The following is a 26,627-nucleotide window of genomic DNA, read 5'->3' as shown; positions in this document are numbered from 1 at the left end:
TGATGGCTGTCTTCTCAGCTCTGCCCACCAAAGCCCGCCTGAGGGACAGACCTGGGTTAGTGACAGGGGCCCTGGTTCCCTCTGACCTAGGGGAGGGGCTTTGACCACAGGCATCCCTGTCAGGACTCAGAGTCCCTCCATCCCTCCCTGAGCCCTGTTTCCTCCCCTGGGGCTCAGCTGATCCCCAGGGCCAGCCTGCAGCTGCTGTTTCCTCCAGCTCAGCACCGGGCCAGCCCCTCCTCAGACAGTCCCCTCCATCACCCCACCTGGAGGCCTGTGCTCCCCTCATCACCCCTCCCCCACGTCGGATAGTGTCTGGAAACACTCTAATTCCCACAAATTGTGAGGGAGAGGGCAGTCTCCTGACATCTGGAGGGCAGTGGTCAGGGATGCTGTCCAATATCCTTTAATGCCCAGCGCAGCCCCACCACAAAGAATGATCCCATCCCAATGTTAAGAGTGCTGAGCTTGGGAAACCCTGCTCTAGGGCCTTAAAATCTCTAAAGTCTTGCATTTACTGTGGAAATCATTTACAATTCAGCCCTTAGTGATAAATCCGTTTTCAGTGAGTCACATACAATCTCTATCCAGCCAACTGAGTTCCGCAAGTCAAATGCACCAGCGGAAAGCTTCTTGCTTCCTCTTGGCCGGAGAATCCAGTCAAGTCCACCAGGGTGGGGGAGGGAGGGGTGTCTGCCCTCAGTACAGCCTAAATCAGTGAATACAAAACCAAAAGGTGAGTGGGTGGTCTTCCTACCCAACAACTGTATTCCCCCCTGGGAAGGGCCTCCAAAGCAATCTTTGTGCCCTTTTTCTCCGGACAAAAAAGCATCTCTGGAGCTCGAGTCCGTGTTGAAACCAGCCGCCCGGTCCGCTTGTCCTCATTGACCGTGTGAGCAGGTGAGGACCCTGTGAGCAGGTGAGGACCCTGTGTGAACTGCAGCCGTTGGTGCTGGCAGTCTCCCCGGTGCAGAGAAACTGCCAATAGGCTTCCCTTGCGCTCAGGTCGCAAACACAAGGGTCACTAAGACTTTCAAGTTAAAAATCAAATCGCTCGATTTGCTTATAAAATATTCGAACGTCTAAACTTTTCACTAATTTTTGTATTTGGTTGGAAACGAAGAGATGTGTTTACAATGAAAGGCACAGAGGACACGGGTGTGGGCAAAGCTGTAGCGGAGTGAGGAATGACTACAAACGGTGAAGAAATGTGTACCTTTTCTCAGCCCAAACCGCCATCTTCTAGCAATTTGCCAAAATGACTAACACAAAGGGCCAGAGGAGAGGCACCGGCTGTACGTTCTCCAGGCCTTTTAGAAAACATGGAGTTGTTCCTTTGGCCACACGCATGCGAACCTACAAGGAAGGTGATATTGTGGGCATCAAGGGAATGGGCGCTGTTCAAAAAGGAATGCCCACAAGTGTTACCGTGGGCAACACTGGATGAGTCGACAGTGTCTCCCAGCGTATGGCGGGCATTGTTGTAAACAAACAAGTTAAAGGCAAGATTCTTGCCAAGAGAATTAACGCACTACTGAGCACATGAACTTTGTGGACCAGAAAGTTTGTCCGTTAAATCTGAAGTCCATTAAATCTTTAAGAATTCTTTAAAAAGATATTAGCTTGTAAGAACATGTAATAAATAACTTCAAAATGCAGTGGGGCCGAAACCGGTTTGGCTCAGTGGATAGAGCGTCGGCCTGCGGACTGAGGGGTCCCGGGTTCGATTCCAGTCAAGGGCATGTACATTGGTTGCGGGCACATCCCCGGTAGGGGGTGTGCAGGAGGCAGCTGGTCAATGTTTCTAGCTCTCTGTCCCTCTCCCTTCCTCTCTGTAAAAAACCAACAAAATATATTTTTTTAAAAAAATGCAGTGGGTATTTAATTTTAAAGCTTGCCTTTAACATTTATGTACAACGTTTTTCGTACTCGTTCAATAGAAACTTATCTGGCCACTGGGTAAAGCTAGCAATAAAACTACTTGTCCGCGATGTGTTAAGTATTCTAATAGCCAAGTTAGCTTCCTGAAACGTGTGAAGGAAAATGATCAGAAAAAGAAGGAAGCCAAAGAGAAAGGTACCTGGGTTCAACTGAAGCAGCAACCTGCTCCACCTGGAGAAGCACAGTTTATGAGAACCAACGGAGAGGAGCCTGAGCTGCCGGAACCCATTCCACATAAATTCATGGCATAAGTGTAAACAAACAAACCACTGCACTGTTAAGAAAAAGAAAGAAGTGTAGCAATATATTGGGTTATATCATTAATAGACACCATCTGCATAACAATACCGCCACCAAAATGGCAAAAGGGAATAGAACTTGATGAGGAGGAAATGCTGAAATGTCCTAAATTAAATCAGAGTGGCTGCAAAGTGAGAAAGAAAGACAGTACGGCTAACCTGTTAATAGTTGCAAGCCCTTCAACAAACACTAACAGACCAGAAACCGGCAGGCTCCTGCTCCAATCCTTATTTTTTAAAATTTATTTTTTGATCCTCACCTGAAGATATTTTTCCATTGATTTTTAGAGAGCATGGAAGAGAGAGGGAAAGACTGAGAGAAACATCGATGTGAGAGAGAAACATCGATTGGTTGCTTCCTGCCACACACCCAGACCAGAGCCCGGCCAGGAGGGAGCCTGCAACTGAGGTATGTGCCCTTGACCGGAATCGAACCTGGGACCCTTTGGTCTGCAGGCCGGTGCTCTATCCACTGAGCCAAACTGGCTAGGGCTCCTGCTCCAATTCTTGATGCTTGATTGCTGACAGCCTTAGGACCTCATTCCTCCTCCCTCCTCTTGCGCCCACATCTGTACACGGTGGTAAGAAAGCCTTAGGGTGCCCTCTTGTGGTAGCAAATGATTGAATCCTCGCAAGCTCCTGCCCTTGTGTGTGAAGTCGCACACTAGCTCACCCTGTAACCTCCTAACACAACATGCCCATGCACCATGTTTTCTCCTACAGGCCACTTAATGCCCTTCTGAGAAGCTGCCCTGCTCTATGCAGACACCTCCATTGTGACAGTGACAAAGCCTTTCATGCCCTGCGGGTGGTGTGTGCTGCCATCAGCTGAGGGTTGAGCTATTGTTCCTTTACTTCCCTGGGAGCTTGGAAATGACAGAAGAAGGGGGGGGGGAGGGGGAGCCCCTAGAGAGGCTGGTCAGGAAACACTTCCTCCTGGTTGGAGAATGGATGTCATATGTTCCTTTGGAGGAAATCACTACTGCAACCTTTACATATGTCATAATCACGAGCAAGTTCGTTATCACACCATTGTGGACGTCTGGACATCAACGCACTCCCTTGCAATCTAAGCTCTGGCCCTTGCTCTGTGTCAGCAGGGCCCCGGATGGACTGCTATGGTTGTGCTGGAAAGAGCTCTTTTGGCCTATTATTACCTCAGCGTGTGTGCCTGTGTGTGCCCAGAAGCAGCCTGAGGCCCATGAGTGTAGGGGTTGGTGGAGTAAGTTGCTATGCCTTCTGTGGACGTAAGGGGCCACATGCTGACCTGACAAGCTCATGGGAGGCCTGCATGGCAGTCTTGCAAACTCAGAGACCTAAAGTAACCACAGCTGATGGATGTTTCTCTCTCATCGATGTTTCTAACTCTCTATCCCTCTCCCTTCCTCTCTGTAAAAAATCAATAAAATATATTAAAAAAAGCAAAAAAGCAAATAAAGTTTCAAAACATATAATAGAGAACTGAAACGTATAGATAGATATGTAACAATATATATTTATAGACTATATATGAGACCCCTAGAACCATAAGAAATGCAAAAAATTCACTGTTAAGATCTAATTCTCCAATTGCCCCCTTTAAAAGCCATCTTCAGATTAATTTACCTGTGGGGCATGTGGCCCATGTTGGGAACCACTGATTTAGAGGTTTTAAAAGATTCATTTCCTCATATTTTTCTTTTTGAATTTTACTGTCTGGGAGAGGAATGAGACCTTTTCCCTCTCTTTAAACCATCAGTCTAGATCTTCCTGAGTAGCATTCTTACGATGTAACAATATGCAAGCTTGCACATAAGAGATCTTATCCCATTTACCAGAACTCTGGCAAAACAACTCCAATTGCAAAACAGCAGAGTAGTTCCAAGAACTATTTAGGGGTCATTGCTCTTCAGACCCCAAAACGTGTATCGGCCAAGCTGTGCTACAATAGAAAAATCATCTCTTTCTTAGTCATTGCCTCCTAGCTGCAGGTGGACCAATTAGTGAAAATACGACCCAGGCTCTCCAAGTTTCGACTGCCTGCCACCATGGAAACCAAACTTGTGAGACAGATGCTGGTGAAAGAGGAAAGAGGTTTATTCGAGTGATTGCATCTCGAGGAGATGGGGCACTCCTATTCAAAGACCATTTTATCATCTCAGTGCAGGCAGGGGTTTTTATAGGAAGGGAGAGGGAAGGCAGAGCAAAGAGATCCGGAGGAGGGGCGGTGGGTGTGCAGGCAGTGTCCTTGCTGGTCCTGATATGGACTGTTAATGTCAGCATCCTGGAGCTGGTCAGTGCTAGCCAAATTCCTGCAGTTGGGCACTCTGTGTCAATCAAAGTCGTGGTGAAGGCCATTTCTTCTCCAAGCAGGAACCGGAACTGCTGATGTCTGCAATATGCTTACAAGGAAACTGTCAGTATGTGGGTTCCTTTGATCAGTTTGTTGGTACATTTTATTCTAATTCCACTTCATGGTTAGTCAGAGTAGTATACAGTTGTTATTCCCTGTTACAATTAGGGATATTATGATCATTTGTATTTCAAATATAAATTTAAGACAAGTTTAATTAAACTATAATGCAAAAGCTGATTTGAATGAAATTTCCTTCCAGTGTAAAAATGTACACTCAAGCCCTAACCAGTTTGGCTTAGTGGATAGAGCGTCGGCCTGGGGACTGAAGGGTCCCAGGTTTGATTCTGGTCGAGGGCACGTACCTTGGTTGCGGGCACATCCCCAGTAGGGGGGTATGCAGGAGGCAGCTGATCGATGTTTCTCTCTCATCGATGTTTCTAACTTTCTATCCCTCTCCCTTCCTCTCTGTAAAAAATCAATAAAATATATTTAAAAAAATGCACACTCAAGAATATAATGAACACATCTGACATCCTGTAGTTAGACTGAGAAGAATCTTTGTTCCCAGGCTGGGGATGGGGAGGAGGGGTTTGAATTTCTCATCAGAGGCAAATACTCTGGGATTCTTTCTTTTAAGGACCAATGGAGTGGGGTTGGGGAAGAGATGAGTGGAAAGCTCAATGATTGAAAGTATCAAAGGTTAAAGCAGTGATGGGCAACCTTTTGAGCTTGGTGTGTCAAACTTCGCCAAAAACCTGAGCATAACTCGAGTAGTGTGTCACTTTGAGGAAAACACATTATTTCGCAAATGTTTCATCCTCAGGAGCAGCAAATGTTTCATCCTCGGCATGCGGCTGCCTCAGCGGCTGCGCGTCATCAGAAATGGCTATGCGTGTCAGTGCTGGCACGCGTGTCATAGGTTCGCCATCACTGGGTTAAATTGTGCACCTGAGACCTGTATAATTTTGTTAACCAGTGTCACTCCAATTACTTCAATAAAAAGGGGGAAGTTTAAATAAAAACCATAAATAAGTAAATAAAAATTATGAAAAAGAAATAAAATTAATCCAGACTCTTTTAAAGATAGTGCCTCACTTTTCAGTGTCTGTGTTTCTAAACAAAGGTCACAACACAACAGTTCCATGAGTGGCCTCACAGCCTCACTCCAAGCCCTGGACCCCTAGAGGACTTAAGATACATTTATTCCAGTAAGACCTGGCCTGACCCTCTTGTCTGTTCTGCTCGGCCTGCAACAGGTGCCCTCGCGTTCACAAAGAGCTGGGTGACAACAACTTAGGAAGTCCCAAGCCAGGAAAAAGTTGAATTTGTTTAAAAGCACTGGGTGCCCAACAGGGGAGCCTGTTTCCCAGAAGCCTGTCTTTGCCCCCAGCTGTCACTCAGGAACGTGGGGGCGCAGCCTTGTGAACTGCCCAATCAGAGGCGTCGCTGGAGCAGGTGGGCGGGGCAACGCACCCGGAAGTCGTGGACCGCCCTAGTATCCTCAGGTGTGCAGAGGGGCTCGGTAGCTCGCCTGCCAACGTGTTCGGTGGGTGTGCGGCAACCTCTGTTCCCCGTGATCTGCACCGGAGGTGGCCGTTGTAGGCCGGACTCGGGGAGACCCAGGGCACCTAGAAATGGTGAGTGTGCGCGCGGGTGCGGAGACGCGGGGGGGCTTGTTGGCAGCGGCGATTTCGGGACCGGACTTTCCCGGTTCACCTGGGGAGTCTGCGGATTCCAGTCCCTTAGGGGCGCCGCTCGGACCTCGGTCCCCTCTGGCTCGTAAACGTGGGGCCTGGGGCAGCTGCCGGTCCCCCGGGCGTCCTGTTCCGTCACTGCCAGCGGTGACTTCGGTCCAGGAGTCTGTCTGGGCGGCTCTGCGCCCCCAGCACCCTTTCCCCCTGCAGTGACCATGGGGAGTCATCAGGGGACAGTCGTGACTCGGTCTGCAGGGTTTGTGCGAGGAAGCACCTGTGGTCTGAGGGGAGGGGGGGGGTGTTCCCCAGTTTTTCCTCCTCCCGCAAGGGGACAGGTTTTCTCCCGAGTTTTCCAAAGGTGTGGGAAGCAGGGTCTCAGATCCAGGACTCTGTGCCCCTAGCCTGCCTCTCTCTGGGACTGGCAGCAAGTCCCTAAATTTCCAGTTCCCTCTTGAGCCAACTTTCTCTCCTCTGGTCACCGCATCGTTATCAACTATTTGTCCCCTGTGATGCATTTCAAATAGACCCAATTTTTTTTTTTTTTATAGTAAAGGTGGAGATTTATTGAACAACAAATACAGACTCCCACATGGGGAGTGGGAAAGAGTCCCACAGAAATGACTCCCACTCAGGGAGGGGGAAAAGGGTCCCCTAGACCCAATATTTTTATGTTTTATTCTTTCCCCACAGAGTCATTGCTGTTTTTTTTTTTTTTGTTTATATTTTTTGAGTGTGGCTATTTTATAAGAGGAAAAGCAAGAATAACCACCTGGAACTTCTTTCTGTGAAATCCCGGGCCTCTCCCTCTGGATCTTTCCGGGGCAAATACATCCTTTGGGAATTCCCGTGGGAGGAGTTTGCTGTTTGGAAATTTTCCTGGGTGAGCGCTGCTCTCAGCAAGGACCCGCCCTGGATTTCTCACCTTGAAAATAACTTGAAAGACCGTAAAATACAAAAGTGCAAAAAGAAATGGGTGAATTTTAGAAAAAAAAATTCTGTGATTACATTTTATTTTTGTTTCTTTCACTCTTTCTTCTGCTGGGCATGTGCAGTAAATGGGTGAGTTCTGGTGTTTACTTTTGTGGGTTTTCCAATCAAATTGCATGGTTTAGACTTGCAGAGCTGATGTGTTCAAGTATGATTAGTTACTTACAAACCAGTTCCTTTTTCTAGAAATATAAGTAACTGACATCTTTTTTCTGAAATGAATAGATATTTGGGGTTTTTTAGTTGAACTAGGAAAAGACCCTTACAGTTTTCTTCTGTTCTTTCCATATAAATGCTGTATTTAAGTGATTTTGCTGGATCATTCAAACTCTGGGTTTGTGTCATTTAGGAACCTTTACACTGAGAGAAGTTACAGCCCTGGAAAGCGGGGGATGGGTTCCTAGAATGGAGTTGAGAGTGGGGATACCCTTTCCGAGGTGTGCTTGTGGTCTGTAAGGCCAGGCCATTTTTAGATCTTATATATGAGCTTTCCATTCACAATGCAGTTGACCTCAAGTCTAATTTATGCATATTGAGAAAGTCTATGTAGAAGTTGGGGTTCCAGCTTCTAGACAGAAGGTTTATGAATCAGGGGTGCATGTGGTCAGAACTTAAACTGAATCTGGCTGAGTTGCCTCAGTGTGAGAATGGGAGGCTGGGGAGGAAGTGCCTCCATGCTTACAGGAGAGGGAAGAGGATGTGTGGAGCTCCCAGAGTTCAATTCGGGGTCTGCTCAGGTGTCCCTCCCATCCATGCTTAGGGCCTGACCCACTCCAGGGGTTCTGTCTCAGTCAGACCTGTCTAGACCCCATGTTTGTTTGCAGTTATGTTCACCTTACTGAATGTGGCTTTCCTTTTGAACTGTCTTGATTCCATAATTTGTTTTTTCTCTTGTTGTTGGATTTTTCTCTTCAATGAATATGGCAGCCCTTTGACTCTAGTTTCCATTAACACTTGGGCTTTTAATATTTAAGGTGATGGAGAGATAGCGTGTAATGCAAGATAATTGTGGAACCAAGTTGAATTTTGTCTCCACTCAGGCCAGAGAACTTAAAGATGTCAGATGAATGATTTCAAGTTCTCAGGTGCTTTTTCCAAATTTAGGTCAGTTTTGTATGGTCCTTTCCCTAAAGTACTTTGACATGTAAAAGGCTCTACTATTCCTAAGGTAAATTAACTGCTGTTTTAATAGATGTGAAGGAAAAAGAAAATAATTTCAATTTTTATACATTTGAGAAACACATTAAAGCATGTGTAAGCCTATGTAAGTACTTGAAACTTATAGTACATTTCAGAGCTTAATTGCTAACACCTAATGTATTATATTGACTAATTTCTTTTGTATGTCCTTATTATGAAAGTAGAGGCCCAACTGCCCTCCCCTGCTGGCCATCTTGTGGCAGCCATCTTGTGTCCACATGGGGGCAGGATCTTTGACCACATGGGGGCAGCCATCTTGTGTGTTGGAGTGACAGTCAATTTGCATATCACTCCTGTATTAGATACTAGAGGCCCGTTGCACGAAGATTTGTGTAATAGACCTTTTTTCACCTGGCTGCCGGCACCAGTTTTCCGCCGGCACCAGTTTTCCTCCTGCACTGGGGACCCAGGCCGTGGTTCTAGCCAACCGCCGATCGGAGCAGCGGGAGGAGCGGGGGGCGGGACTCGAGAGTCCTGCCGTCCACGCCTCCCACCGGCTCGATCGGTCCCCCCTCAGCGGCCGCCGATCAGGCTGGCGGAAGGCGTGGGGGCGCGGGACTTGCGTGATGGGGGGCTGGGCAGCGCGTGGGGGCCGCCATCTTTGCTGGGTTAATTTGCATAGCGCCCTGATTGGCTGTGGGCATAGCGAAGGTATGGTCAATTAGCATATCACGCTTTTATTAGGTAGGAAGATACTAGAGGCCCAGTGCATGAAATTCATGCAGGGGGTTCCCCTCAGTCCAGCCTGCACCCTCTCCAATCCGGACCCCTCGGGGGATGTCCGACTGCCGGTGTAGGCGATGATTGGGCCTAAACCAGCAGTCAGACATCCCTCTCACAATCCAGGACTGCTGGCTCCTAATCACTCACCTGCCTACCTGCCTGGTCACCCCCTAACTGCCCCCCCGCCGGCCTTATCACCCCTAACTGCCCCCCCTGCTGGCCTGGTCGCCCCTAACTTCCCCCCTCTGTCGACCTAGTCGCCCCTCACTACCCCCCCTTCCAGCCTAATTGCTCCCAACTGCCCCCCCTGCTGGCCTGGTTGCCCCCAACTGCACCCTCCCCCTGCCAGCCTGGTCACCCCTAACTGCCCGCCCCCCCCCCCCCCCCCCGCTGGCTTGGTCACCCTTACTGCCCCCGCTGCCGGCCTGGTCGCCCCAGCTGCCCCCCTCTGCTGGCCTGGTTGCCCCCAACTGCCCCCGCTTGCCAGCCTGGTTGCCTCCAACTGCCCCCCCGCCCCCTGCTGGCCTGGTCACCCCACACAGCCTGCTGTTAAATCGTTTGGTCGCCCCTTACTAACCCCCCTGCTGGCCTGGTCATAGGCAGCCATTTGTGAGGGCATGAGGGTTAATTTGCATAATACCTCTTTATTATATAGGATAGAGAAAACTGTCATAATGCTTTTTGTCCTTTTATTTGGAAAGGGATTTATAAATTTTTATGTTCTGCATTCTTATATAATTTAATGTTTAAATCTTGGAGTGGTTTGTTATATTGAAAATATTAAGTTAAATTTAAAAAGCAGTATTTTGTTAATAATAATAATTGATCATAGGTAAATGTGGTATGTATAAATTTCTCTATTTAAAATAAATGATGCATAGGAAGGTGGAAAAAATTTTTTAAAATATATTTTATTGATTTTTTACAGAGAGGAAGGGAGAGGGAGAGAGAGTTAGAAACATCAATGAGAGAGAAACATCAATCAGCTGCCTCCTGCATACCCCCTACTGGGGATGTGCCCGCAACCAAGGAACATGCCCTTGACCGGAATCGAACCTGGGACCCTTGAGGCCGACGCTCTATCCACTGAGCCAAACCAGTCAGGGCAGGAAAAATTTTAAGTTATTGTTAACAGGTAGTCATCAGGGATGAACTGTAATGAGTCTGTCTTCATCTTTTCTTAGTTTTTTTTATATACACCAGTTTTTTAAGCTGTTTTAAGTTTACTGAAAAATTGATCAGAGTACAGAGAGTTCCTACATCAGCCCTGTGCTACCATAGAGTTTGCACTATTTTTCCCATATTGAATTACTGTGGTACAGTTGTTATAATTGCTTAACCAATATTCATACATTAAAATGCATAGTTTACATTACCATTGACTCTTGTTGTTATGGGATCTATGGTTTTGAGCAAACATAAAATAATGTGTATTCATAATTTTTATATCATATACTGTAGTTTTATTTACCAGAAATCTTCTGTGTTCCACCTATTTGATCATTTCTCCCTCCGACCCCTAAATCCTTTAAACCCAGAGGCCTTTTTCATTGGATCATTTTTTTTTGTGTGTGTCCCTGATTGTCATATACTCAGAATTATACAGTGTGGAGCCTTGTGAGATTGGCTTTTTTTCACTTAGCAAAGTGCTTTTGAGTTTTTCCATGTGTTTTCATGGCTTAATACCCCATTTCATTGCATGGACTTACCAGTTGTCTGTTTGTCTCTTGAAGGACATCTTGCTGAACTCTAACTTCTGCCAATTATGAACAAAATGTCTACAAATATGTACAGGTTTTTATGTGAACATTAGGTTTCAATTCGTTAGGTCTATAACAAGGAGTGTGATTGCTGGATCTTCCTAATCGTAGTACAAGTATATTTTGCATTAAGAGAAAGTTCCTGTGTCCACTGTAGACATGCCCAATTCCATTCCCACCAACAATGAATTAGGATTATTTCCAGCTTTACATCTCCACCAGTATATGGTGTTTGAGTATTTAGAATTTGAGTCATTTAATAAGCGTGTAGTGAGTGACACCATGTTATTGATTTATTTGTCCCTAGATTATCTTGTGTTATCTTGTAGGACTTTATTACTTTTGCATTTTACATATAGATCTATGATGTGTTGTGAATGAATTTTTGTTAAAGGTGTAAGACCTGTGTCTAATTTATTTTCTGTGTGTGGATTTACTGGTATATGTAGATACTCATGATTTCCAGCATTATTTGTTTAAAAGACCCCTCCCCCCCATTGAATTGTCTTTCTTGTTTTGTCAAAGATCAGTTGAGTATATTTGTTTGGGTCTATTGACTTGTGTATCCCTCAGTTACTCTTTTATTAATTCCAGGAGTTATCTCTGTTGTTGGCTCTTTCTGGTGTTTCACATAGACAATCATGTCATAAGGAAGAAATGTGATTAATTTAGCTACAGGTTTTGAGGATGTTCTATCTCAAAAAGTGGAAGTTTCCTTCTGTTGCTAGTTTGTTATCATAAGCAAATGTTCAATTTTATCAAATCCTATTTTTAAAAAATATATTTTTATTGACCAGAAAGGGAGAGGAAGAGAGAGAGAGAAATATCAATGATGAGAATCATTCATCAGCTGCTTCCTGCATGCCCCCCAATGTGGGTTGAGCATGTGCCCTTAACCGGAATCAAACCCAGGACCCTCAGTCTGCAGGCCGAAGCTCTGTCCACTGAGCCAAACCAGCTAGGGCTCAAATCCTTTTTAAAAAAAATTTAGTTTCCCCTCCTTTACTTTCTGACATTAATAATTTCTGTCTTCCCACTTTTCTTAGTTATCTAGTCTACCTGTTTATCAATTTTACTAATGTCATCAAAGAAGCAGCTTTAAAATTTTTTTCTTCATTGATTTTTCACATATTCTTTTATTCTGCTTACATCGGGTTTAATTAGCTCATCTTTTTATTGTTTTCTGAAGTAGATGCTTACAGTATTGGTTACAGAACTTTCAGTTTTTAATATATTTGTTCAATTGCATAAATTTCACTGTAAGCACTACTTTTGTTGTATCTCACAAAATAGTATAGGTTGTGTTTTTACTTTATTTAGTTAAAAAATAATTTTTAATTGCCTGGCTGGTGTGGCTCAGTTGGAGCATCATCCATACACCAAAAGGCAGCAGGTTCGACTCCTGGTCAGGACACACACCCAGGTTTTGGGTTTGATCTCCAGTTGGGGTGTGTGCTGGAGGAACCAATTGATTTTCCCCCCCCAAAATCTTTATTGTTTAGAGTATTACGGATGTCCTCCTTTTCCCCTCCCTTCCTTTCTCTAAAATACAATTTTAAAAATTTAATTAAAATTAAAAATAATTTTAAATTTTCTTGACTTCTCTTTTGATCTTGTTTATTATTTAGAAGTGTGTTGTTGAATCTCCATGTATTGGGGATTTTCTAACTATCTTTCTGTTATAGATTTCTACACTAATTACTGTGTGGTCTAAGCATATTTTGTATGATTTTAGTTCTTTGAAATGTTTAAGATATGCTCTATGTCTCAGGGTGTGTTCTGTCTTGGTGAATGTGTATTCTGCTGTTGTTGCATGAAGTATTCCATAGGTTAAAACTAAATCCAGTTGTTTCATAGTGCTGCTCTGTTCCACTCTGATGTTCTCCCTACTGGAATTTATAATGAATGATAAGGGGTTGTTGAATGCTCCAGCCACAGTTGTGGACTCATGTATTTCTCCACATTCTATGCTCTTGCCTTAGGTTATGTAGTTTGACTTGTGTTGTTAGGCATACAAACCTAAAAGATTGCTATGCCCTCATGGAGACATTATGTAATGTTTCTCTTTATCTCTGAGTTTTCCTTGGTTTGAAATATTTATTATCTATAATTCATATATCTGTCTATTGATTTCTGTTGGCATTTTCTTCCTCCCTTTACCTTTCATCCATCTGTGTCTTCATATTTAAAGTGTGTTTCTTATGGACAACGTGACAGTGTGGTTTTTAAAAATCTGATATTTCTGTATCGTTCAATTGTATTGAGACCATTGATGATTAAAGTGGTTACTGGTGCATGTGGATTAATATTTACCAGATCTTTTACTGTTTTCTATTTGTTGCTTTGTTCTTTGTTACTTTTTGTTTTCAACATTTTCCTACCTTCTTTGGTTTTAACTGAGGATTTTACCTAATTGTTTTTTTTCCCCTCCTTTCTCAGCATATCATTCACACATTTAACAAAAAGGAACTCCTTTAGTGGTTTTTCTTGAGTTTTGAGTACATATTTGCAACCAGCCCATATCTGTCAAATTACACTGTACCACTTCACTGCTTGTGCAAGTACCTCCTACCACAGTATTCCTAGTTCCCCCGTCAATATCCCTTGTCACAGTGTCATTTATTTTCATTACCCATGAGCTTATAATACCAAACACATTATTGCTAATATTTTTTAAACAAAGCACCATGTGTTATATGACAAGAAAAAAAATTACCTTCATTTCTTTTTTTTTCTAACCCTACACCTTCATTACTTATATTCTTTCTGATGAACTTTTGAACATTTAATATAAAGTAGCTGTACTAATGACAAATTCCCTCAATTTTTGTGTTTTTTAATCCTCACCCGAGGATGTTTTTCCATTGATTTTTAGAGATAGTGGAGGAGAGAGAGGGAAAGACAGAGAGAAATATCAATGTGAGAGAAACACATCGATTGGTTGCCTACTGCATGAACCCCAACCAGGGCCCGGGCTGGGGAGGAGCCGGCAACCTAGGTACGTGCCCTTGACTGGAATCAAACCCGGGACCCTTGGGTCTTCAGGTTGACACTCTATCCACTGAGCCAAATTGGCTAGGGCAAATTCCCTCAATTTTTGTCTTAGAAATTCCTTATTTATTTTTTTATGAAAGATCATTTTTCGTGATACATAATTCTACAGATGTTATTTTTTATTTCAAAATGTTTGATATTTTACTACAATCTGGTCTTTTTTGCATAGTTTCTGAAAACAAGTTGAATTTAATTTATCTTTGTTTTTTCTATACCTAAGGTCTGTTTTACCCTCTGGCCTCTTTCAATATGTTCTCTTTTTCTTTAATTTTTGTCTGATTTGAATACAATACACTTTTGCATGCATTTTTGGTATTTTTCATGTTTAGTGATTTAGAACTTTCTGGATCTACAGTGTGTTATCTGTCATTAATTTTAGAAAAGTCTGGTGATCATTACTTTTTTTTTTCTGTCTTTCCTTTTTTCAGGTATTTTAATCCTCATGTTAAGGAAGATGTTTTAGTTTTTATGGATATTGTGTTCTGTCATTTTTGTTTTCTATTGTCTTTTCATTGGACTCCTGTGAAATGGATTTTTTTAGTTCAGGCCTTGTTAAGAACAGAATACTTGGGGCATATCTCAAGATACCATCTGTTCTATTTCTGTCAAATCACAGGTGTTCAAGGTGGTATGAACAGAGAATACATTTCTGATCATCAAGTCATGTCATAGATGAGATACCTGACTTTGGAGATACCATTTTCCCTGTAACCTCAAAGGTCTTCTGGGTCTAAGAAGAGTAGATTATTTCACGTGTTGTTTTTTTCTTTTTGATGAGATTGAGACTGGCAGCTCTGAAGTTCCTTAAGTGTCACACCAGAAGGTGGCAGGGCAGTGTCTAGAGTGACTTGTCAGGAAGATTTTCCTCCTGAAATTGGAGAACGGAAATTATGTGTTCTTTTAGAAGGAAGTAGTGTTGAATCTTTGATGTGTTCTATAATCATGGCCAAATTCACCATCAGACCATATGGACTTCAGTGAACTCCCTTGAATCTGCAGCTCTTAACCTGTTCCTCAAGGGCAGTGAGGCCCAGGGTGCCCTGTTAGGGTTTGACTGGGAAGAGCTTACCTGGCCAATTAAAATTTGGTTGGAAGCAACTCTGAGCACACATGTACAGAGATTTATGGAGTAACTTGTTAGGCCTCCTTCTTGTGTCTGACTTTTAAGTTCCAAATAACTCTCCAAGCCCCATTAAACTGAACAGAGAGAAGGAAGCACAGTCTGTGATAAATACTACACAAGTTACAACAATGCTTCTCCACAAGCATATTTACACTGAGCCAGCCCCTGATTAGGGTAAAGGCCTGGAGGACTGTAGGCCTCCTGGACTCTCATATTTGGTAATGGGATGAGAAGGAAAAGCTTTCAATTTTTCACTATGTTTTATTAACTAAAACTCCATGCAGGTTTAACCCTCTGCCTTGTGGATTGCTGTGAATAGTGGGTAATAATGAAATAGATGAAATAATTATTTTTGCAAATTTTAATTCTTAAAATGATAATATATATTTCACCTGTATGACATTCCTGTTATTACCCAAAATGGTCAAGACCCTGTTGTTACAGAAAAATAAGATGTATTGTAACTACAATAAGAATGTGTAAGTAATATCCAGGTGTTCAAGGTGGTATGAACAGAGAATACATTTCTGATCATCAAGTCATAGATGAGATGTTTGTAGATGAGAGAATCGTACGTTACCTTCCTATAAATGGAGTCTAGGTGTCCAGTGCTATCAGTTTCACACATCCTACTCTTCCTGTATTTGGAGTGTTTTAGGACTCAGTGGTCTATGAGGATGTGGCTGTGAAGTTCACTCTGGAGGAGTGGGTCTTACTGGATCCTTCACAGAAGAAACTCTACAGAGATGTGATGAGGGAAACCTTCAGGAACCTGGCCTCCATAGGTAAGGATGACAACTTACCTTCACCTCGTTAATTAGAGGACAAGTGTTTCTTGGTCACCAATATTGTTCTAAGATCTGTAATGTAGAGATGGATGATGGTGGTAAATAATCTAGGCATGGGCACAGCTCATCATGGATCTAGAATGTAATAATTTTTAAAAATCATTTTAATTCTTTGGAAACAATTTTCTGGGTCTGCATTTTAGGTAAAAGATGGGAAGAACATGACATTGAAGATCAGTACAAAAACCAGAAGAGAAAATTAAGGTGAGTCACACTCACAATAGAAAGCAGTGTCTTATGTGAGAATTCTAGTGTGATACGAAATTTTAAAAAATAGCAAACAAAACAAATAAACCCTGCTTCTTAGAAAAAATTTTAAAAATACTCTCTTTGATGTAATATACATGCTCAAGTGTTTGCAAAATATTCACTTAAAAACAGTATTAATAAATTCTATATATAAATTTTATATATAAATATCACAGTCTGATAATTGCAAGGGTGAAGTTTTCTTGGAGAGTATTACATAATTTATTTTCAGACAAGGCAGAATACCTATGCTTTACCTATAAATCAGAATAAATATCATGAATATAATATCATTAATAAAGAAATAATTAATATTGTGCTTCTCATTTTTTACAGAAATCCAATGATAGAGAAACTCTCTGAAAGTAAAGAGGTTAGTCAATATGGAGAAAACTTCAGCCTCATTTCAAATCTCAAACTGAACAAAAAAACCACCAGAGTGAAACAACACGAATGCAGTGTATGTGGAAAAGTCTTCGTATTTCGGTCATTGCTTAGTAAGCACTACAGATGTCACACTGGACAAAAAACATATGAATTTCAAAAAGATGCAGAGAAGCCATATAAGTGTAAAGAATGTGATAAAGCCTTTAGTTATCTAAACTGGTTGGAAAAACATGAAAGAACCCACAATGGAGGGAATCCTTATGAATGTAAAATATGTGGTAAAGTCTTCAGGTCTTCCAGAAATGTTAAAGTACATAGAGTAACTCACACTGGAGAGAAACCCTACGAATGTAAAATATGCAGTATAGCATTTAGCTATCTCAGTAATCTTCAAAGACATGGAAGAACTCACACTGGAGAGAAATCATATGAATGTAAAATATGTGCTAAAGTCTACAGAGACCACTGGTCTTTTCAAATACATGAAAGAGTTCATACTGGAGAGAAGCCCTATGAATGTAAGAAATGTGGTAAAGCCTATATATCTTACAGGTCCTTAAAGAGACACAAAAGTTCTCACACTACGGAGAAATCGCATAAATGTAAAATTTGTAGTACAGCATTTTGGTATCCGAGTGAACTTCGAAGACATGAAAGGAGTCACACTGGAGAGAAACCCTATGAATGTAAAATATGTAGCATAGCATTTAGGTATCTTGGTGATCTTCGAATACATGGAAGAACTCACACTGGAGAGAAACCCTATAAATGTAAAATATGTAGCAAAGCATTTACTTATTCCAGTTCACTTCCAAAACATAAAAAAGTACATACTGGAGAGAAACTCTATGATGTAAAAATGCAGTAAAGCCGACAAACATCACCGTTCCCTAAAAGCCCAGGAAAGTGCTCGCACTGGAGAGAAGCCCTATGAATGTAAACAGTGTGGTAATCTATAGATATCACTGTTCCTGAAAAACTCACGAAAGCATTCACACCACAGAGAAGTCCCATAAATGTAAAATACGTAGTGAAGCATTTAGGTATCTCAGTTATCTTTGAAGATAGGAAACAACTTACCCTGGAAAGAAATGATCCTATATAATAAAAGCCTAGGTGGCATCACGCCCTCGCACTATGCCTTCACGTGATGCTGTAACAAGATGGCCACCATGAGATGGCCACCAAAAGATGGCAGCACGTACAGCGGAGGCGGGGCCCGGTGGCTGCTCCACACAGTGAGGCCAGGGGGTCCCGAGGCTCTACAAGGTGAGGAAGAGGTGGACCCAGCCTAAGAGGCATGTCGCAGCAGGGGAGGGTAGTTGTGGGTGATCAGGCAAGCAGGGGAGGGCAGTTGGGTGAGATCCGGCTGGCAGGGGAGGGCAGTTGGGGGCGATTGGGCCAGCAGGGGAGCAGTTAGGCATCAATCAGGCTGGCAGGGAAGTGGTTAGGGGGCAATCAGGCTGGCAGGCAGAAGCAGTTAGGGGCTATCAGGCAGGTAAGCAGTTAGGAGCCAGAGGTTCCAGATTGTGAGAGGAATGTCCAACTTGCACCGAGGGGTCCCAGATTGGAGAGGGGGTGTCCCCTCCCCGCCTGCAGGAATTTCGTGCACTGGGCCTCTAGTTTGAATATAAAGAGTGTGGCATAGCCTACAGATATCAAAGTTTCTTATCAAGACACAAAAGGACTCGTACTGGAGAGAAACCCTGTGAATATATGCAATGTGATAAAGCCTATACAGATCCAAGTTTCTTACAAAGGCACCAAAGAGCTCATACTGGAGAGAGACCCTGTGACTGGAAACAATATGGAAAAGTCTACAAAGATCCCAGTTTGTTTCAAAGACCCGAAAGAGCTCATACTAGACTAGAGAGAAACTCTGAGAATATAAGAAAGGTGGAAAGCCTTTATTGAGACCACACAACCTTTTGAAGACATATGACAGTGCACACTGAAGAAAAATTATAGAAATGTGCAGAATTTGGGAAAGGCTTCAGTTATATTAGATTCTATAAAAAGCATGAAAGGACTCACTAGATTAATATTCTTGAATGTATACAGTATACATTGAATTGGTCCACATTCTTACATGTGAAAACTCCCACACAAAAAACATGCTAACGTGAGAAAGCTTGATACAAATTAATTTATGTATAATGTGCCAGAAAACTTTCAACGTAAGTTATAATTAATGTGCAAATATATTGTGTTTATTGAACCTCTTTTTATAGTGTGTCATCGGACTGTGAATTTCTACTAATTACTTTCAGAAATGTATCACATGAGATAATGAGTTTTCTTTAAACAATAATACATAAGATTGAATGATATAATGTTTTAAAAAATTTCTTAATTTAAACCTTTAAATAAAAAATATTTTTTGGAGTGGTAAGCACACAATACAATTTATAGATGATATATGTAGAACAGTGTACCTGCAACCCATATAATTTTATTAACCACTGTCATCCCAATAAATTCAATTTTAAAAAAGCTGTGGTATATTTACACAATGGAATATTACTCAGCCATAAAAAAGAAAGAAATCTTATTCTTTGACAGCATGGATGGACCTTGAGAGTATTATAAGTGAAATAAGCCAGTCAGAGAAAGATAAGTATCACGTGATTTCACTTACATGTGGAATCTAATGAACAATGTAAACTAACAAAGTGGATGGAGACAGACTCATGGATATAGAGAGCACACTGATGGGGCTTGGAGAGGAAGTTGTTGAGGGCTGGGTGAGAAGGGTGAAGGGATTAAGCAAAGAGAAAAAGACTCATGAACACAGAAAACAGTATGGTGATTGGCAGAAGGAAGGGGGATAGGGGAGGTAGAAGAGGGTAAATGAGGGATTAATGGTGATGGAAGGAGACTTGACTTGGGGTGGTAAACACAAAAATACAATATACAGATGATGTATTGTAGAAATGTGTATTTTAAAGCTGTATAATTTTATTAATGTCCCCCCAATAAATTTGATAAATTAACTCTTTTTTTAGAGCATTGGCTATTTATTATTTATTTATTTTAATCCACACCTGAGCATATGTTTTTATTGATTTTTAGAGAGAGAAAGAGAGAGAGAGAGAAACATTGATGTGAGAAACACCAATTGGTTGCCTCCCGTATGCATCCTAGGTATGTGCCCTGACCAGGAATGAAACCTGCATCCTTTTGGTGTATAGTACCATGCTCCAGCCGACCTAGCCACTGGCCAGGGCTAAATAAATATATTTAAAAATAATTTTCTCTTGATTTTGAAGCCTGTTAGATCCATGGATGAATTAAAGTGTATTTTTTTTTTATATTTTGTTACGTTAAATTTATTTAAAATGTTTTACTTGTTCTATGTTAAGGGCCCATTGAAAAGGACAGTTTGGTATTTGGATTTTCCTAGTGGCCAGTGGCAGTTCTTTATATCTCCAGTCCATTATATATTTTCATCAATGTAAATGTTACTGGACAAGGGACCTTGCCCTGAGCAGGGCATTTAGGAGATACATGCCTTTGGGGGAAGAAGAGGGAGAAGAGAAAGGTACGGCGTGGGGGTGGGGGGTGCTCCTTGGAGGGATAGCACACAGGCCAGGTCCTTTGACTTCAAAGCTTTATGTCACTTGCAGGTGGGGCTCTTGGGGGAGGTGTCAGGGAGGGTTTCTCATCAGTTTTCTAGGTATCCCTTTCAGGGTTCGTGGTCTCCATTGATTGGTCAGTCCCAGCGCAGGGGGTTATTAGTCATCACAGCTGATCTTAGTGTCAACCATCTGGTTTTGCTGCTTTTCTGGGCCTGGAGCTGAAATACAAAGGAGGCCTAGATGATATCTCTAGGTGTTAGCATAGGTAGCTATCTCTCTATATAAAAGGCTAATATGCTAAGTGTCCCTCCCTCCATCTGACCGGTTGCTATGATGCTTACTGACCACCAGGGGGCAGACAACGGAGGAGCTGCCGAGCTTCAGTGACTTGGCAGTGGCGGTTCTCAGGTGATTCACCCCAAAACCAGAGAGGAGGGAACCCGATTCCTTGTGGGGCCGCGTGATTCCATCTTCAGCTGTGGGTTATGTTGTTGCTGGGGCACTGTTGGCCCTGAATCTGGTTTACAGCACACTTCCATTTGCGTTCCACACCCTGTATGACAGCAACTTTGTAGAGTGCCCTCTTGCACTCCGGAACCTCTCTTGGGGGATGTTGGAGAGCTGGTTTCGGCCCAATCCCCACAGAACAGCCTGAGGGACTCCACCTGCCAGAGGGACCCCGCTCACTCTACAGACGCCTTTCGAGCCACAGCGCCATTCCAGGTGCGGCTGGCCGGGGAGGGACCATGGGAGGTTGGCTCTAGAGCGTGTCTTGCCTGTCCCACCTGCTGGCCACCTTCTAATTAATTTCCTTTCAATGTGCATGAATCCATGCACTTGGTCACTAGTATATTAATAAAGGAAGGAAGCAAAGGGAATCAGACATTGTTAAGCATGGTTAGCTGGGGAGCATGGGCCTGCTTGTTTCACCAGGAAGTCATAGCTTCACACACTCCCCAGGAAACCACCAATCTCTTCCCCTCAAGTCACTGGGGGAAGGGATAAAACAATAAAAGGAGAGGCAAGCACATGAGCAGCAGAAGTCAAAATGGCACAGGGGGAGGTACTTCTATGAGGCATGCAGATAGGGGCCAAGATGGTCACTCTAGAGGCCTGTCAGTCTAACCTGGGAAAGGAGTCAATTGGTTAGGGGTGGACTCATCAAAAGCCCACGAAAGCTTGGAAAGTTGTTGAAAAAGCACCTGGTCCTGCCCAGCCTGAGATAATATCATCTCAGGGAACAAAGAGCTCTCTCTCTGGCGCCGGATAATAGGCGATGGCCCTGTTTGCTCAGGAGTTCTCTCTGTAGTGATCACGTGGGTCCAGCAGCCACTGGGGCCTGCAGCAGATTGCATGGCTCCAAAGGATTAAGCTTTAAACATGGCACAGAATTTCTGGACATTGGCCCTATTTCTGACTCAGGTTTTCCATGGCAGGATGGAAAAAGATGGAACATTGGGAACCTAGAAGGAGCACTATTTATTTATTTATTTTTAAGCCTCCCCTGAGGATTTTTCCCCCATTGATTTTTAGAGTGAAAGAGAGAAGGAAAGATAGAGAGAAATACCGATGTGAGAGAAACACATCCATTGGTTGCCTCCTGCAGGAGCCCCTACCAGGGCTGGGGAGGAGCCTGCAACCAAGGTATGCGCCCTAGACTGGAATCGAACCTGGGACCCTTTGGTCCGGAGGCTGATGCTCTATCCACTGAGCAAAAACAGCTAGGGCCAGAAGGGGCACTCTTGATTTTGCATCTGATGCTACAAATGTCCAGACCTCATCCACCCTTGTGGGTCTCCTGGAAGGCTGTCCTGTGACACTGTAAGAAGCCCACTTCCACCGGCAACATGGGGAGATGGCCTTTGCAGCTGGCTGTAAATTGATCAGCCATTTTTCTCAGTTACCCCATTCCGACTTGCCAAGGGATTTTTCTAGCTTCTTAACTATCCTACCTCATAAGAAATGTCCAAACTTGTAAGAATTTTTATTAGTTTATTTGAACTAAACTGACAATAGTTGGGAAGCAAAAATGCAACAGATTGAGACAATGCTCCAGAGAATGGCAGTTTTGCACTTTATTTTACACATCAGAAACAAAGGAGGAAGTGTAAGAGGGTTACAAGAAATTCACTTGTGATAGATTAGGGAGGCTGGAGAAAGCAAAGCTGGGAAATCTCTGGGATGAGATAAAAAGCTAGGGGGCAGGTGGTGGGAAAGACGTACTTCTTTTACATAGGTGGGTATAGGAGAGCAAATAGTTAATTAACATGATAATAACATTGAGGGGATTTGTGGTTTCTGGTCTGGTTCAGCTGTTGTGCTTTGAGGGGTTCAGAAAAAAAGAAATGACTTTGATATTCCAAAAGTACTGTTATCAGGTCTGATAGATGCAAAAAGACAACAGACAGGCCCAGTTAAGATAAAGATTGACATTTGTTAGGAAAAAACACTGGCCTAGAATATAACTACCCACCATGTACTGCTTTTAGTAAGAAAGATTTATTTTTTTGTTTGTTTTTAAATATATTTTTATTGATTTCAGAGAGGAAGGGAGAGTGAGAGAGGGATAGAAACATCTGTGATGAAAGAGAATCATTGATTGGCTGCTTCCTGCACACCCCCCACTGGGGATTGAGCCCGAAACCCGGGCATGTGCCCTGACCGGGAATTAAACTGTGACCTTCTGGTTCATAGGTCCAACGCTCAACTACTGAGCCACGCCAGTCGGGCAAGTTAGAAAGTTTTAATTTTAGACCATCCTATGTGGTTACTTTCAGTTTCTGAGTTTGTAAGGCCATCATGCAGGCTTCCCCTAAGCTTGTCAGGTTTAATATGTGGCCCCTTATTGTCCACATATTGTATTTTTTTTCTTTGACAAAGCTCTTTTTGAGAGGTGATAGGGATCAGAGCTTTCTTTCTTTTTTCTTTCTAATTTCCATATTAATAAATAGTTGTAATAAATTTGATATATATCAATTTTAGGCTAGAGTATAGTCATGTGATTTGTTAAAATTGATTTCACAGAGAGGAACAGAGAGGGAGAGAGAGATAGAAACACCAATGCTAGAGAAACATCAATCGGCTGCCTCCTGCATGCCCCTCTCTGGGGATTGAGCCCATAACCACTGGGAATCGAACTGGTAATCTACCTGCCTCCCCAAATCATTCAATAGGCCTTGACAGAAGTGAAATTAGTATCTGCACATCCATGTTTATTGCAGCATTATTCACAATAACTAGGAAACAACCTAGATGGCCTGTAGGTGAATGAATAAAGAAAATGTGGTATATTTTTGTATATGTATATATTAGAATATTGACCATAAAATGAAGGAAATCCTGCCATTCATAACAACATGAATGAATCTAGAGAGTATTATGTTAAGTGAAATAAGTCAGACAGAGGTCAAATATTGTATGGTATCACTTAAATGTGGAATCTTTAGGGGAAACAAAAGCTGATTTTATAGAAATAAAATAATAGAATGGTGGTTGCTCCGGGAGGGAGAAATGGGGTAATGTAGGTCAAGGGGTACACATTTTTAGTTAAAGAAAAAGAAATTCTGATGGTCTCATATACATCATGTTGACTGTAGTTAATAATGTTATTGTATATTTGAAATTTGCTGACAGTAGATCTTAAGCATTCCCACTACAAAAAAAAAAAAAAAGAATTAACTATGTGAAGTAATAGATGTGTTAATTTCTTGATCTTGGTAACCTTTCCACATGTATATGTATATATCAAATTGTCACATTATACAATTTTAATATATATAATTATGTTTGTCAATTATTCCTCAATGAAAAAGAAAAAGAAATGATTAAAATAAAAAGGCCTTAATAAAATAGTCACTCCTTGATAGATAATAGATATCTAATATCTCTTCCAATTTTGACAAATGTTTTTAATATTCCTTGGAGTTTGACCCCATTGCCATTTATGTTACCCAGAATATTTTTTTTTAAAAAAATATTTTTATTTCAGAAAGGAAGGGAGAGGGAGATAGAAACATTGATGATGAGAGAGAATTATCGATTGGTTGCCTCCTGCATGCCCCCTACTTGGGATTGACCCTGCAATCCAGGCATGTACCCTTGACTGGAATCGAACCTGGGAACCTTCCACAGGCCGATGCTCTATCCACTGAGCCAAACCAGTTAGGGCTACATGATCCAGAATTTGATGGTCACTGATGTTTCTTTGTCCAAATACCCCACACATGCAAACATACAACCTATTGCAGTCATCATCTGCTCAACAGTGAATAAAGCACAGTTGTTTAAAGAACTGTCTTTACCAATAGAAAACCCTGGGTTCAACTACCAGTTCTGCCACTTCCCCATGTGCAACCATTGGTGAGTTACTCTTTCTCTTTAAAGACTCATTTCCCCCCCATACACATAAAAAAATCGCAGTTCCTCCATCACAAAGCTGATGAGAGGATAAAATTACAAACAACTGTCAAATCAAATAGTCAACAAATGTTAGATTTACTAATATAATTATTTTTACCAATATCCCCTTATAATTACTTAACATAATTATTATAGTTTATATATTATTTATAAAAATATCTTATTTTAATTATTATAACTAATAATTATTGTTAATAATCAGAATGATTAATTCGCTGTTGGGGACTGAATGTTTGTGTCCCCCCGCAAATTCATATATTGAAACCCTAACCATGAATGTGAATGTATTTGAGATAGGGCCTGTGAGGAGGTGATAAAGGTTAAATGAGATCATAATGGCAGGGCCCCAATCACATAGGCCCAATACACTTATAAGAAGAGAAAGAGATATCAGAGCACTCTCTCTCTGCCACTTGAGTACACAGTGAAAGGCAGCTGTCTACAAGCCAGGAAGAGAGCCCTCACCAGGAATAGAATAAGTCAGTACCTTGATCTTAGGTATCGCAGCCTCTGGAACTGTGAGAAATGAAATTCCTGTTGTTTAAGCTACACAGTTTGTTGTGTTTTATCAAGACAGCGTGGGAAGATGAAAACATTCATTAGCAGCAAGATCTTAACTTCACAAAGTAGGGCCTTTCATTCATATAAATAGTACTAAAAATTAGGGGAAGAATATACTAAAAGTGATTGGGGCTGCTACTGTTGATTTCCACTAGCCCATGGGAGAAAACATGAACCCAGCTAGTCATGGGATGAGAAGAAACTGGACACTTAGCCTTTAACATAAGGTCTTCACGGCTGCATCACAAGTGGGTGTTTTGAGGTGATGGATGCGATGGAAGACTCTTGAGATCACACCAGCAGCCCAATAGGTGGTCATCACTTTGGCCTGAGCCCAGATCTGCTGATCAACTTGACCAAAGCCATTCGTACTTCCCGGTTCCTCAGACTGTAGATGAGAGGGTTAAGCATGGGGGTGATAACACTGTAGAAGAGGGAGGTCACATTGTCCTGTTGTGGGCTATGGTAGGCCCCTGGTACCATGTACATGAACACCGCTGCACCATAAAATAGCCCCACAACTGTGATATGCGAGGAGCAGGTGGTGAAAGCCTTCTGTCGGGCCTCCTCTGAGCGCATGCGTAGAACGGCTCTCAACACGTGGCCATAGGAGATGGCGATGAGGGAAAGGGGAAGCACAAGGATCAGCACCCCTGAGATGGACAGCGCCAACTCATAGGCAGAGGTGTCTGCACAGGAGAGCTGCAGCAGGGCTGGCACCTCACAGAAGAAGTGGTCCACGGTGTGGGAGGCACAGTAGGGAAAGTGCAGAGTGATGGAAGTCTGGATGGAGGCGTTGAGCACACCTGCCACCCAGGAGCAGCCCACCATGAGCAGGCACACCTGGCGCCTCATAAGCACAGGATACCGCAGCGGGTGGCACACAGCAACATAGCGGTCATAGGACATGAGAGCCAACAGGGTGCCCTCAGCCACACCCAGAAGCGTAAGGAAGAATATTTGAGCTGCACAACCCCCAAAGGTGATGGAACTTTCCACCCGCAGGAAGTCTGATGCCATCTTGGGGATGGTGACCAGGGGGAAACCAACATCAAAGAGGGAAAGTTGACTGAGCAGAAAGTACATGGGTGTGTGGAGCCGGGGGTCCATGCAGATCAGGAAGAGCAGGACAGTGTTGCCCAGAAGGCCCACGATAAACATGGCAGCCACCAGGGAGAAGAGTAGTGGACATGACCCTGAGTGACTGCAGAGGCCCACCAGAAGGAAGTCAGAGGTCACTGACTGATTCACAACCCCCATTTTTACGTAATAGATCCTTGCTGCAGGAAAAGCAGGAGACCAATGGCAAGAAGGCTGAGTGGGATGATAAATAAGTTTCATCCCACCTGCCAATGGCCATCAGTTGGTAGTGGATGCTTAACGTGCCTTCTTGAGAAGAGTTATGAGGTTGCAGCTAGAATCAGTAGGGAGGAAAGGCATACTCAATTAATGATATTTGTCATAGCCAT

The 26,627-nt window shown here is 42.6% G+C and overlaps 2 protein-coding genes and 1 pseudogene across 3 annotated transcripts; 2 read left to right on the top strand and 1 right to left on the bottom strand.

Moving 5' to 3' along the window:
• Positions 1 to 1,258: 1,258 nt before the first annotated feature.
• LOC307099822 (large ribosomal subunit protein eL21-like) lies at positions 1,259 to 2,192 on the top strand (annotated as a pseudogene). The gene is made up of 2 exons: positions 1,259 to 1,548; positions 2,001 to 2,192. The product of its transcript is annotated as a large ribosomal subunit protein eL21-like (transcript).
• Positions 2,193 to 6,068: 3,876 nt separating this feature from the next.
• Positions 6,069 to 17,468, top strand: LOC307100546 (uncharacterized protein; the record flags this gene model as incomplete). The annotated part of the gene is made up of 4 exons (XM_079773014.1): positions 6,069 to 6,212; positions 15,775 to 15,901; positions 16,108 to 16,168; positions 16,550 to 17,468. Exons 1-4 carry the CDS (start codon positions 6,210 to 6,212, stop codon positions 17,466 to 17,468), a joined length of 1,110 nt encoding a protein of 369 aa, XP_079629140.1. The 5' UTR covers positions 6,069 to 6,209.
• An 8,008-nt stretch (positions 17,469 to 25,476) lies between these two features.
• On the bottom strand, positions 25,477 to 26,418 carry LOC307099192 (olfactory receptor 2Z1-like; the record flags this gene model as incomplete). Its single annotated transcript, XM_079770390.1, has 1 exon — positions 25,477 to 26,418. The coding sequence occupies one exon, from the start codon at positions 26,416 to 26,418 to the stop codon at positions 25,477 to 25,479; it is 942 nt and encodes a 313-aa protein (XP_079626516.1).
• Between the last annotated feature and the right edge of the window lie 209 nt (positions 26,419 to 26,627).

Source organism: Cnephaeus nilssonii (assembly GCF_951640355.1).
Source record: "Cnephaeus nilssonii genome assembly, chromosome: 5".
In the NCBI taxonomy this organism is placed as follows: domain Eukaryota; kingdom Metazoa; phylum Chordata; class Mammalia; order Chiroptera; family Vespertilionidae; genus Cnephaeus; species Cnephaeus nilssonii.
The sequence above is the reverse complement of the archived record's forward strand: the minus strand, read 5'-3'. Positions and strand labels throughout refer to the sequence as shown.